At 44.0% G+C, this 13,602-nt stretch overlaps 1 protein-coding gene across 5 annotated transcripts in view; it reads right to left on the bottom strand.

The window, feature by feature from the left end:
• The window catches only part of CLTCL1 (clathrin heavy chain like 1), a 35,826-nt gene extending 24,313 nt beyond the window's left edge, over window positions 1–11,513 (bottom strand). For all 5 annotated transcript variants that reach the window (XM_065646565.1, XM_065646561.1, XM_065646562.1 and 2 more), the window contains exons 1-2: window positions 11,023–11,513; window positions 2,570–2,777 (exon numbers count right to left, since the gene is read on the bottom strand). In XM_065646565.1, coding sequence (XP_065502637.1) covers window positions 2,570–2,777; window positions 11,023–11,064 — 250 coding nt within the window. In that variant the 5' untranslated portion in view covers window positions 11,065–11,513. The remainder of the gene's footprint in view (window positions 1–2,569; window positions 2,778–11,022) is intronic.
• Window positions 11,514–13,602: the final 2,089 nt, after the last annotated feature.

Raw genomic sequence — 13,602 nt, 5'->3', positions numbered from 1 at the left:
CTGCTGGCCACTGAGGAATCATTTTCATACTAACCCTAAGCTAATACACATCTCGGACTGCTCTAAAATGTTTTAGCATAATTTATACAGTAAATTGATCATATTAGTTTAATGCAGTACCAAGAGACAACACAAGACTTCAGAGCTAGCTATGCATGTTGAGTGCCACAGGAGTCATAGCAATACAATTTCTTCAGTATAGCAACATAAATCCAGGCTTCAGAACTCTAAACTGTAATTAAACTACAAAAAAATCCATTACTTGGATTAAGAGATCAGAACCTGCTATGAAGTCATGATGGGGGCAAGTGTAAGTGTGAGTCTTATGTGTACTTGAACACTTTTTTAGCCCAAGATCTGAGACAAAAAAACCAGAGTCTTACGTAATTTTTTTCTGATCAAGCTACCAGACTGTTCAATCTACTTAGGACTATCCTCTACAGGTGTAGTCAAGTAAGCAGATTAATTTTCTGAACACTGGCATCAGAATTTACATTTCAATTCACTGGAGCATGAAGTTTCTCCTTTCCATAAGGAATTGAAGCACCCTGAGTGCTGCATTCTCCACTTACACCAACTAGGGAGTACTCTCAATACAGAGCAAAGCAAAAGAATCGTAAACACAAGGACAAAGCATAAACCTTGGTACATCAGGAAAATGCCACATGCAATCCAGAAATGAAATTGTGCATACTGTATTTCAGTTTAAATCCAGAACCATTTCATTTCTTCTTTAAGAGTGGGTTTGTATGTTTATTGCTCAATAATCCTTAGATTATGAGCAATTCCCACTCATGGCACACTGAGTCACAATATTCAACAGTTCTGACTGCTGAAGCCTCAGTCAATCAGCAGGGAAAGTCTGGAGTGACAGACTGACTTAAACCACGTCTCAGTGCAGTTCACTGTACTTCTGCTGATTATCGTGGGTAACAACATATTGGTTGGGTAGCTCTCTATTCATCCTCTTTTCTACCCAACCCTTTGGTCATTAGATTACTGATAGAAGAAGAGATCATTAAGCATGCAACACCCAACAACATAACTCTGCATGTCAATATGACATCATTCACTCAACATTATCTGTTCAGAGGACAAGCTTATCCACTCTGCAGGGACACAATGATACTTCTTTCAAGCAAGTCTTACCACTGGCAAGAATAAAGCTATATTCTTCAAAGCTGATGGTAATCCATTTAGTTAGTAGGTTAGTTTTAAAACTAGATGATACAGATTCCTTTTAAGAGCTAGATGAAGCTCTGCTACTGTAGAGAAGGCACTTTCCTTGCCAATATGGTTTGTTTAAAGGGGTCCAAGATTAAGGATAGCAACCTCTTAACAGATCTGAAGTTATTTTTTCATTGTTACCTTTACCCACACCCCAGGTAAGGCAGTCCTTGGCCAGATGTATAAGCATCTTAGCTGAATCATAGATTCAGCTGAAATCAAATATCAACACATTACTTTTCCCCTAATGTCAGTATAAGCCTGAGATCAAAGACAAGAAGCTACAGGTTTTGTGCCAGTTCTGAGGACAGTTATTTCTTGGACCCCTAGGTAATTTCACTGTAATTTCCACAATAAAAAACACATTTAGGCAAAAATGAATAGCACAAAGGACATGCTAGCAGAGGTCTCTCATAAAAATATTGTAACTTGGTTTTGTCTATTGACTGTACTTCCATCACACACACACACAAACATAAGGAGCATACTCTTCTCCTTCACTTGGTACAGTCAATAGTCAAAGCAGCCAGATGGTTAGCAACAAGCCAATGGACAACGTTTGCACTATAACACCAGTTGAGGATTTAAAATCTCCCACCTGGCTATGAAGTGAACTGTCAAATGGCTACCTTGAAGTTCAGTACTTTTTATGAGATTAGACCATTCTGTACTACTGAACATGAAACATCATGACAAAGTTCACTCACCATCTGTTTAGAAAAGATGCAGGAAGAAAAGTACATAGTCAGTAACAGTTATTGAGATTAAATACCAGAAGCGGGTCATTTAATAAAAGAGCCAGAGACACATTAAAATTATTTCTTTGAGCTCAGAGTGCTACTTAAAGGCAGTATCAACACCACAGGTACTGTGTCTTCTATCTGCAAGATCTCATGCTTGCCAAACTTAACATGCTTGTACATTCGGATTTTCAGAGTTACTGGCAATCCTTACAACATTTTGTTGTTATCTAGTAAGCTCAAAGCTACAAGAAAGGGCCAGGACAGAACAGGGAGTAAGAAGGGCCTTGCAGCTCTATTGATCTCAGCACATGTCCATTATGTTTACAACACCTGTTTAAAGGGACAGTACACCATATGTTGACCTGGTCCTCTGAGAATAGGAGGCTGCAGTGCCAAGCCCAAGGATTTCCCACCTACTCAGAGGCAAATCAAAGATTACTGAAAAATCTACTGCCAAAAATACAGCATGCAAGTTCAGGCAAGAATTCTTATCCTCATATACATTCTGCTTAGAGAGTTTACATAAACCTTAAGCTTAAGAACATAAGCAGTAATACAGCTAAAAATACTTCATACTACAATAATAAAGGGTTACCCACCTTTTAGAGCAATTACTTTAGAGGCTGGATTCATGATGGCACTTTCGGCAGAAATTGGACGTCTGATGGGTGTTGTTGGATCGCTCATGTCAATTATCACTACTTGTGCCTGCTCTCCCACTTTCTCCCTGATGCAGATGAACTTGTCAGATTCCATTGTTAGGGTACTGAATCCAATGTTTGCTGGGTTAATGCCCAAATTTTGGAGCTAGAAAGACAGAAGAAAAGTGCTTTATTATACTTCCCATGCTGAAGGTCTAACTCAAGCCTCTGTCTAAACTCTCCTCCAGAAGGAAATGCAAGACTGGCGTATTTCTGTCAAGAGTATTTATTATGGAACTACAACTAATCTTCTGACTTTCTTGTTCCATAGCTAAAGAACTACACAATTCTAAGTATTCAAGTCCCAAAGCCATTCCAGAGTTGTGTTATTGATGCAAACTAAAAGGAGTTTTAACATAAGCATTTATTGTTTAACCTGGTTCTAGCAATGTGATAGGCTGTATACTATCAGTAGCATCCCTATTCCAGATTTATCATGGCTGGTAAATTTGATATTAAAAACTTATTAAGTAGCAGAACTACAACACACAGCATCAGTGGGTTTTGTGGAAAGAACCAATTACCATTATGCAACCCACTCCCAGCAACATTATGGAATGAAGTCTACATAGCAGGTCTCAAATGGCCTATTTTTTTTTTTCAAGAGGACTTGTTCATCTTACTTCTTAGAATCTAACTCTTACCAGTGAAAGCTAAGAAAGAAGTGTTAAAATAGTCATTGATTCTCTCCTTGCCCAAGATGTCACACCATTTGGCTCAACCAAGGCAGGCATTTCAATGCAGGCACTCTCCAGCCTTATGTCCAACTCTCAAAACATAACTTGTGCTCAATCATATGGCAGTAGGTACAAAGTAGTTAATGTAACAAAGTCATTTTGTGCCACTGAATAGACTGCCCTAGAAGATGACTATTCCTCATTTTCATCCTCCCGTGTTAACTTTGTTTCCATTCACTTCCAATGCCAGGTGAACAGGAGGAGGTGGCAGTGAATCACTGTTTCAGTTGGTCTGCAGGAAATCAGATCTCCCCACCGGTGCGCTCCAGCTTGGTATGTATGCAAGCTGCATTTTATATAACAGTAACTGTGACAAGCCTGAGCACCTGCTTTATGCCCCAGAGCAATGCTTTTCAAGCAGAGGAACTGTATCAGCTTCACTGAAGTGGCTTAAGGCATTAACCTATACTACTTTTCAGTGCACTGCAAGCAAAAAATGACTGCCCTCGAGGAGACGGGACAGAAACTACCACCAGCATCACTGAGTCATTAGACTCCTTTAATACATACCGCCAGGACCTTCATACAATAGACTAAACCCCTGGGGCATCAATCCCATGATGGTGTAACAAACACTGTTTGAGTGTGTTTTGATCTGCCTCATCATGGCTTGTTACAGCTTCTGTAAAGCTACCCACTAAATCATAAATTGGGTATGTAATGGAGATATCTACCAGTGCAGTGTGCCAGGACTGTGCCCAAGAACACCTCATGAATTGTTTCTTTTCTGTCCAGCTTAGTAATGAAGAGCTATTCAGCTCAGTAACTGCTAATCTTGACGTACTCAAGTTTCTGTAATGCAATACAAGCCAAATGTATGCATGTGTAAAAAGATATTCACTCCCTCCCACAAGTGTGTATCAGCAAAACTGAGGCCCATTCAGCTAGCACCTCACTTTATAGGTAAATTCTTCAATACACACTAGTAAACTTGAGTAGGTGCCATTAATTCTGAAAGAGAATCAAAGTTTAGGCACAAGAATATCAGAAGCTGCCTGCAACTAGAGTTTTGACAACAAGTCCACTAGGCATGCAGCTATTACAGGCTTCCGTGTCAGTACGGAAAGAAGTTTCCGTATCAAGACAACCCATGCACTTTTAATATGTAATGCAGAAAGTTTCTGTACCAAATAAACATGAAAGTTGTAGCTCCATCAACTTCTGTGACCTTGAGCAACAGAGGAATAAACAATGGGCTCTTAATTCCACTGTTCTTGCTCTAGACTGGACAACATCCTCTTATTATGACAAATTACATTTTCACATAGTAGACGTGAGCATTTCAATGTTGAGCATGATGTGTCCACATACCAAGAGACTGGTTGTCACAAGTCCGGACAAGTGATTTAACTGCAGCATAGCCAAGTTCCTAACTTGATTTAATTAATCCAAACTCAGATGTATTTCCAGAGTACTGAAGTAGAAACACAGTCTCTTGTCAATTACTGTGCTTCAGCTTGATGTGCTCTCCAAGACAGGCCCCTGTCCGCTCATTTTGCATGGTGAGAATCTTGAGGCATCAGCCTACTTGAAGTTCAGCTTTAAACTCAAGGTTATCCATGCCAAAATCTGGCCCATGTTGAAGAAAAACACTTTGGGTATCTTCACTAAGATAAGGAAGATTTTTGCATCAAGTTCTGGTATTAAGATTTCCTATTTTAACTGTTACAAAATCTAGCCAAGCTTTCAGAAAATGTAATGTTAAATTATGCAGGAGAATCACTGCCATCCTGATTGTTAGGGAAGTCAGTCATATCTTTTAAAGGCAAAATGTCAGCAGTACCTAAAGGATGGTCACGCAAATGCTGCAAGCCTCAGGGAATGATGACAACACATTTTAGCAGTCTGAAAACACTGAAGACTGTTCCTGCCATCAGGGGGAGTGATAAAGTATCCTCATCAGATCATATGTACTCCTATAACATGGAAGCAGTGTAAGAGGCATATTCCTTATGTCTATACAGAAGAACACAAGCAGAAGCCCATACCACAAAAAAAAGGGACAGCAGCCAGCGTTGCTTCTGTTCTTGGTGGGATGAACCTGATGAGACAATCTGGACTATGTTGTTCTAAAGCACATTCACCCCTTCCTCAAGCACAGAATAAAGAAAATTTTATTACAGGACACAGCAAGCATTTAGCTATGTATCTTAAAAGGCCCCAAGTGAAGGTGCTACAGGTCATTACTGAAGTTTGTATATACACAAACTAGAGATTTTGCAGTTTATTTTCATAAAGGAGTCAACATCAAGCCTCTCAATTTTTACTAAATGTTCATTTTATATTATGCTTCTAAGGCAAGCAGTACTCTCAAACTAAGGTTGTCTTCTGAAAAGAAGGATTCTTACAAAGTCTTTCCAGAGAAATGCACTACGTGGATAGCCTCCTTCCATGATTTTACCTCACACTTCTGGGTAATCCAGTTAAACCCTACCAAACACCCCCATGTAGGTTACTGTAAGCCTTGCTGTAAAGGAAAGGATAACATTCTGTCCTACAAGTAGCGGCCTAATCCCTCTCCTACTCTTTCATGCTCTAATGCCCATTATCTACATGTACAGTGTAGAACTATCTTCACTATCAGGCTGAATGAAACAGATAACAGATTTTTGCTTCATAGATATCTAGTATTACTGCAGGCTGGATTAGATATCAAACTTTTAAGCATCTTACAGTTACTAAGAACTTAGTGACATGGTAAAGATTAACCCAAGATGTGTTGTTTGATTCTCAACCTCAATGAAGATACACAAGTCCTACACTTAAGACGTAATACAACTATTAATCTGAAATTTAGGCTTTCCCCACTCTATTGACATGTTACCATTTCCTAGGAAATGGAGTTGAGATGTTTTTACACAAGAGTTCTACTAAATATTGGGCTTTCTAATGCATTTCCCCTTCTGTGGAGCGCAGTGATCCAGCACAGACCAACTCAGACACTGGTTCTACCAGTCTTCAAACCAAGTCCATTTCTCTAATGGGAAATACTTAACCCTGACTTACCGTGTGTTCAGTTCTGACACTAACACTTGGGACATACTACTGGTTAAATGCTGAAGTCAGAAGAACTCTCTGAATTTCAGATCTCTCCACGTTTCAGTACATATGCCATTTCAGCTCTATGACATACAGCTCTAGTGGAAATGCTTTTTGGAGGTGATCAGCTATTGTTTTTTAAGCCCATTAGAAAAGAGTAAGGCTTAGACAGACGCTATGGGTATCCAAATACTAAAAACTGCCTGCTAAAAGCTCTGTAAGCACATAATTTTAAGCATAATCCAAACAGAGAATGCAATAATACAGTTTCTCATAGGTCTTTTATGCATGTGGCTATATGAAGTTATAATCATGCTCAGTAAGGAGCTGCATGTCCTACACAGTTGGACATCCCCTCTCAACTGCCCACCCTCACCTCATCTCCTGCTATAGTTCCCATCCTGGCATGTGAGGGAAGGAAAGGAAATATTCAAGAGCTGAAACACACAAGAGCACCGGCTCACAGGTTTGGGTTGCAATTAGGCTGTCATCTTAAATGACAGTTACTCTTTACACAAAAACTGTTCTTGTGTATCTGTGCTGAGGATTGAATCTATTGATCTATTGAATGAGTGTCCCTACCACATGTAGGGCACTTTTCAATACAGGGAGCAAATATGGTCTCTTCAACATTAAATAAGTGAATCAATAATATTTAGCCCTACCTTTTGAATACAAGTCCAAAAAGTTATTTACAGCTTGCAAATATCCTGAGTGCTTTTAAGTGCACACATCTAGCCAAAGTAAACTCATGAAAGCCATTACACTTCATCTCAGTCATGCCTATTGCACAACAAATAGTAATTCTTAACAAGACATCTCAGACTATCAAATAGAAAGTGGTTTTGTCCAGAAAATAACAGAAGTAAATCTACATCCTTTATATTTAAAATCAGGATACCTCACCTTCTCAGTGCTGTACCAAGATGTATAAAACTTACGCACCAAGAGCAAGTCATGCACATGAGGTTTTTTTCACATTAGTTTACTGTGCTCAAGAGCCTGCATTAGTTATTCAAAGAAAGCAGAACCCTGTCTACAGATCCATGTGTCTATCCATTTAAGAGATGAAGCCCCCAACCTAGGAAGCTAAGACTTTTTATAAGCAAGAGCTTTCTCTGCAGGCAAGAAGAGTTATTTGCTGGTGAAAACTGAAAAAAGCTCAAAAAAGGACAAAGACAAGCTTTTAAAAGCAAACCAATGACTAAGTAAAGGAAAAGTTTAATTTTAGATCAAGAACACTTTGTACACTGAATTCCAGTAGTATTGCTCCCACTCTGTGTACCAGTATATTTAGTCTTTTACAACATTTCCATTGTAAACTACAGTCCCTTTGGAAGAGTTCATACGGGTAAATAATTTATAATTCACTGCTCCAACAGAAGCACTGGAGTTAAGAACCTGATTAAATCACAGTAGCTGAAGTAGCATGTAGTAGTACTTCACTATAGCAGGGCTGGCACAGTTGGTACTGCTGCAGCTGCTCCGACACCAGACATAAAAACCAAGTCCTTATCTTATTTCCTTCCCTTGCTATGGGACTTAACTCTGATATTCTCTGTGGGAAGAATGAGCAAGATGCAAGTTCTTTATGAATATGTGAATACTGACAGCTACACAATTCATATCTAAAAACAACTGTTCGATTGCATTAGATGTAGCTAAACAAACAGTAAAACTTGATTTCATTCACAGCTTGACTACTACCACATCAAGACCTGGATATCTTTCTCTTACTGCATCTTTCTCCATCTGTCAGCTCATATTAAGACTTGAATGTACAAGCTGTAGCAGCTTCAAATGTGACATGCACTGTGACTGGCAGTCACTCCTCCTGCACAGGCTCGGAGCTATAGTTTGGTCAGAAGGATCAACACACAGCAAAACGAGCTTCACAAGGAATGTAAACAGTCTGCTGATCTCTAGTACTCCTCCGATTTTACACAGACCAAGATTGCTGTTTCACTTCACACCATCATTTATCTACTTCCAGCTAGAGAGAGTGGGAGAGAAGAGTTCAGTATTTAGCACTGCAACTTACGTTTAATTCTCTGAAGAGCACTTTCCGCATGCTTCACTTCTTGTTTTAGTAAAGCACATGCAACTATCTTGGGAAGACTCTGAACTTAAGTGAAATAATGTTTCATCAGCAACGAGCTGAATGTGGAGTTGAGTAATTATAGTGCTAACAGCTACTCTAACTACCTAAAGCCACATCAATTAAAATGGCTACGGGTATAAACAGCACACAGATTGACTTAAGGTGCAGAAAGATTTAACATAGGATCACTGAAACACACTGCAATTACACGGTATTTTAACTTTTTTTGATTTAACATCATAAAGCAGCATACTAGATCTATTATGCTAATTTTAAATATGACAATCTAACTGTAGCCAAGCCAATTTCTTGGAAGGAATTAAAAAAACCCACCAGATTAAGCTGATAAAGCTAAATATGGGTGATAGTAAAGCACTACAAAAAGGAGTGAAGGCCCTACCAGTCAACAATAAGCACCACGTATCATTTATTCATGACTCTAGATGTTTACAACACAATGTGAAGTTAGAGCTGATTAAACTGTATTGCAGATATCCAGCCAGAGCAAACACTACCACTTCCCACATTCCTTCTGATTTCCCTCCCCATTTCTCCTGCCATGTAGAAACAACTGCAGAGGCAGCACTGAGGAGCCTGACTGCATTCCTACTCCCAGCTACTACTAATCTCAACTTCTCTTTAGCAGAGCACTGTTTTGGAGCTACTGCACTCAGATGGGGGCAGAGCAGGAGAGAGTGAATCCTGCAGAAGGGTTTAGTACGACATGTTAATGGTGGGGTCCCGAGGTTTCCCCTGCTCCACTATGCAGCCTCCATGCTAGGGAAAAGTCTCTCAAGCACAGGTTTAGTTCTTTCAATAAGATCAAAAGCAGGTGGTAGCAAAAAATAGAATATGACTTCAGTACAAATCCCCTGAGAAGTGGCTAGCCCCCCCACCCAAACCAGAAGTACCACAAGGCTAATATTGCCAGCATTACAAGACATACTAGTCATCACAGAAACAGTCATTTAATATGCAAAGCAGCACATTACACCTACAACATATTGTGATGTTCTCTCATCGTTATTGTATAGACCAAACACAATCAGCAGGACTGGTTATGTTTGTCAGTTTTGAATTGTAAGAACCATATGCATCTTTCTAAGCACTCTGACATCAAAACACCTTGGTCCCAAGTTCCTTACTCAGCTGCACTGCAGCTCTTAGGAATTCACTTGAGATTACAACAGTCACTGCTACACTGGTAGGGGGATGGGGGGTGACAGTATAATTCTTCTTCACTATGTTAAACTCTCTTAACCCATGACAGCTCCAAGGAGACAGGTGTGTCTGCTCCCCTGGGCACAGAGACTCAATATTTCTGCAGCTCATTAGCTTTATTACTGTTTTTCAGGCTAAGGCTCCTTCTGGAGTGACCAAGACAGTCCTTCCAGTCAAGCAGAAAAACACTTCCCAAAAGGAGCTGGAAGGAGCAATAACCATTTCCCAAGCTGAAATGCTTGAAGTGACACAAAGTCCATCTTGATGGACAATACTGAGTTCATATTTTGAAATGGATGCCTGATTTGACAGAAAGGGGCAGGATAGACACAGGGATGACTTGCCAAGTCCACTTCCTGTTCTCTCATTCATTTAGCAAATTCCTTTAATTCCTGCTGCAAACTGCATGTTCAGAGACTGCTGCTCTCACTCCATTTACAACCCTCTCTCACCACTAGTCCACAAGGAAACAGATAAACCAGTTTGTCTGTGCTGCATCCATTAGTCATGGATTTTTTCCAATGTTGGCATTATGGTTTTCACAGGCTATTAAGAAAAGAACTATGTCATTTTTAGGAAGGGTTGTTTTTTTTTTTTTAAATACTGTTATGTTTGGAAGGAGGGACAGAGGCTGTGCAGCTTCCAAGTCCAATTGGTTTCTTGCACCTCATCTCACCAATTTCCTCCCAGTTCGCAGCTGCATAGAAAGAGGTTCCCATAAACCTCCGCGACCGGAGGCTGATGGTCGTTGAGGTAAAGCAGAAAAGCCTCGATCCCTCTGCAGGATGAAGGCGCCCACCTCAGCCGAGGCGGGGGAGCCCCTGCGGTCCCCGGGACGAGCAGCCCGGCCCGGCGCCTCCCCCTCCTCGGAGCGGGAGGTCCCTGAGGCGGCGAGTGACTCTGCACAAATCGCGGCCGCCCCGCACGCCGCGGAGAGGCAGCCGGGGGATGGATGGATGGATAGATGGACGGACGCACGGAGGCGGCAGCCCCGGGAGCCCGCACCGGATCGGGCTCGGCCCCGCGCGCCCAGCGGGACAGCGGCCCCGCACCGGAGCGGAGGGAAGGCGCGAAGGAGGGAGCGGGTCCCCCCGGCACAGCGGCCGCAGGAGGCGCCTCCGCGGCCTGGCGCCCTCTCCTCTCAGCGCGCCCCCCGCCCCGGCTAGGCCGCGGCGCCCCCGCTCTGGGGGACGGGGCGAGGCAGAGGAGGGGGGGAGCCCCGTCCCTGCGCGCCCCCTCGTCCCCCCGCTCACCTGAAAATGCTCCTGGAAGCGAATGGGCAGTATCTGGGCCATGGCTGGGGGCGAGCTCCCCGGGGCAGGGGCGCTGTGCAGGGGCCGGCGGTGGCAGCAGGGCGGGCGCCGCTGCACCCCACACGGCGGCGGGGAGGGGGTGGCGGCGCAGGCGCAGTGCCCTCGCTGGAGAGCGCCCCGGCGGGCTCGCCTCCCTTTTTCTGCCTCAGCTCGGGGCCGCTCACTCCGGCGGCGGGATCACTCCGCACCTCACCAGCCTGCCAGGGTCTCCTCAAATAGTCCCTCCCCGCGGCGCTTCTTCCCCCGCCCCATCGCCCCTGCCTGTCGCTCGCCCTCACTCAGCGCCGCCTCCCTCTGCCCCGCAGCCCCCCAATCCCGCTGGGTGGCAGGTCTGGGGAGGGGGCTCCGCGGGGACGGGGGGGGGGCTCCCCCCGCCCCGGCTGCGGTCAGCGGAGAGGGGCGGGAGGGCTTGTCAGAGCCCGGGTATCCTTCCGCTGCTGCCACACGCACTCACGTGACCCGACCCCCTCCCCGGCTCCCCCCGGCGGCGGGTGGGCGCTGCGGTGCTGGGGGCGCGGTCCCGCCGCCCGCCTCACACGGACCCCCCCGGAGCTCCCGCCCTGCCCCACAGCAGGGGTGGAGTCGCCGGAGGTGATGCTCCCCTCAGAGGAGAAAGGCGGGGGTCTCCCAGGCGCTGCCCCGCCGTGCCCCGATGGTGGGAGCGGCCCCGCGGCCTGGCCGGCACCTGCCGCCGCGGCTGGTTCTGGCACGGAGCGGCTCTGGGGTGGACACCGGCTCATCCCGGCCGCAGCGGCCTTTGACAGCCATGGCCCCACTTGGGGCACCGGGGCAGCTCGGCAGCCGCTGGGAGCCCCGTGGGCTCAGCCGGCGCTCTGGCCAGACTCGGTGCCCGCGGCCCTGAGCCGCCCGCAGCCCCACAGTGCCCTGCCCGAGGTAGGTGTGAGCTTTATGGCTGGTCATAGTTGTGTTTGAGAAGCCACCCTGCTGTTCTGCCCTGTGGGATTTCTAAATGGAAATAGGGTTCCTTCTCTGGAGTGTTGATGTCGTAAATTGGGAAGTTGTTGAATAACCAAGAAGTGGAGGGTCCAACATGTGAAAGGTTTGTCAACACCTTTTCTTTTTTTTTTTTAACTCTCGCTCCCAGTCCGCCGATTAGTATCAGATGGGGGGGTGAAGGTAACATTACTGCTATTATGTTTCTCCTAAATTACAGTAATCCTTCGAGATGGAAACTGATTGCTGCAGTGTTGCTACTCCAGCAGTTCTATCAGGAGCATCGTGTTGTTCACATTTTCCCAGAGACCCCAGCTGTGGGAAACACAAGATTAAAGGAGAATCTCTGATTCAATTTTTTATAAATGAGTTTCTCATGCTGTGGGTTGCAAAGAAAAGCTGAACAAGGGACCCCTGAAGACTCAAAACCAGAAGGCAGATTAAAACAATTCAAAATATATTACACTTTAAAACCTCATTATTTTTACTTAACCTCATTCATTTTTAATACATGGAGCTGGGAATTACCGGAACTGGATTAGGTTTCCAAAGGAATTGAAAGCACGGCTCTGCTGAGACACCTGGGCTCCTCCTGGCACCCACAATCGCAGGCTGCAGCCATGGGGACCCTTTCAGCACATGGGGGAGATCTGAAGATGTTCAGCAGGAACCCTCAGCCTGAGGAATCCACCTGAGGGAACCCTCAGCAGCCCCTTGAACAGGTGCAGAAGGTGCTGGGGCTGAGGTGCCGCTAAAGCCCCATACCTCAGGAAATCGTAGCTCTCCCTGGAGGGCTCACAGCTGGGGTCAGGCACCAAGGTCCGTTCTCTCCAAAGCGAGCGAGAATGGAGCTGAGGTGGAGAGAACTTTGCGTGGTCTCAGAAGCGGCTTGAGAGGTATCTGCTCTGTAGGTTTGTTAGTAGCAGTTTATTTATAGTGGGTTAGTGATATCAATCTCTAAATGAGGGCAAGTCAACAGTGCTGCAGAGACAAGACCATCAGTGGAACATCAGGACATGATCTGTTACCAGCCCATTTTCGTGTAATGAACTTGTTCAATGTTGGCCTCTGTCAACTGGCCTCCTTCACAATCATTTTATGGATGCTAATTATTTACATCCAGACCTCCAACTGCTAGCTTTTGCTTTCTAATTTATAGTAACTAGCTCTGTTTAGAAAACAAACAAACAAACAAGCCACAGACTTTCATCACTTCACAAATGAAATAGGACCTCCTAAGTGTTGTACATAGTTATAGGATATATATTTTTATATTGTTGATATTTTAAAGAAAATTGTGACAAAGGAAAGAAACAACAGGTTTGTTTCAGACATGTTTTTATTAGCAAGAACTACAAAGGCACAAGAATCACTGTGTATGTGTGTAATCACTCTTAGTATTCTGGCACTAAACTGCTGACACGTACTAGAGAGATCACTGGCTGAGGAAATCAAGGCTCTTTTAAAGTATAATTAAAATTAAAGGTCTGTTATATTTCTTCAATTCAGTTTTAATAATATAATGCTTCATGCCCACTCCCAGCTGGCCAAAAACTAATTACAACA

Source organism: Caloenas nicobarica, chromosome 16 (genome assembly GCF_036013445.1).
Source record: "Caloenas nicobarica isolate bCalNic1 chromosome 16, bCalNic1.hap1, whole genome shotgun sequence".
Classification (NCBI taxonomy): Eukaryota; Metazoa; Chordata; class Aves; order Columbiformes; family Columbidae; genus Caloenas; species Caloenas nicobarica.
Note: the sequence above shows the minus strand (reverse complement) of the source record. Positions and strands in the feature narration are given on the sequence as shown.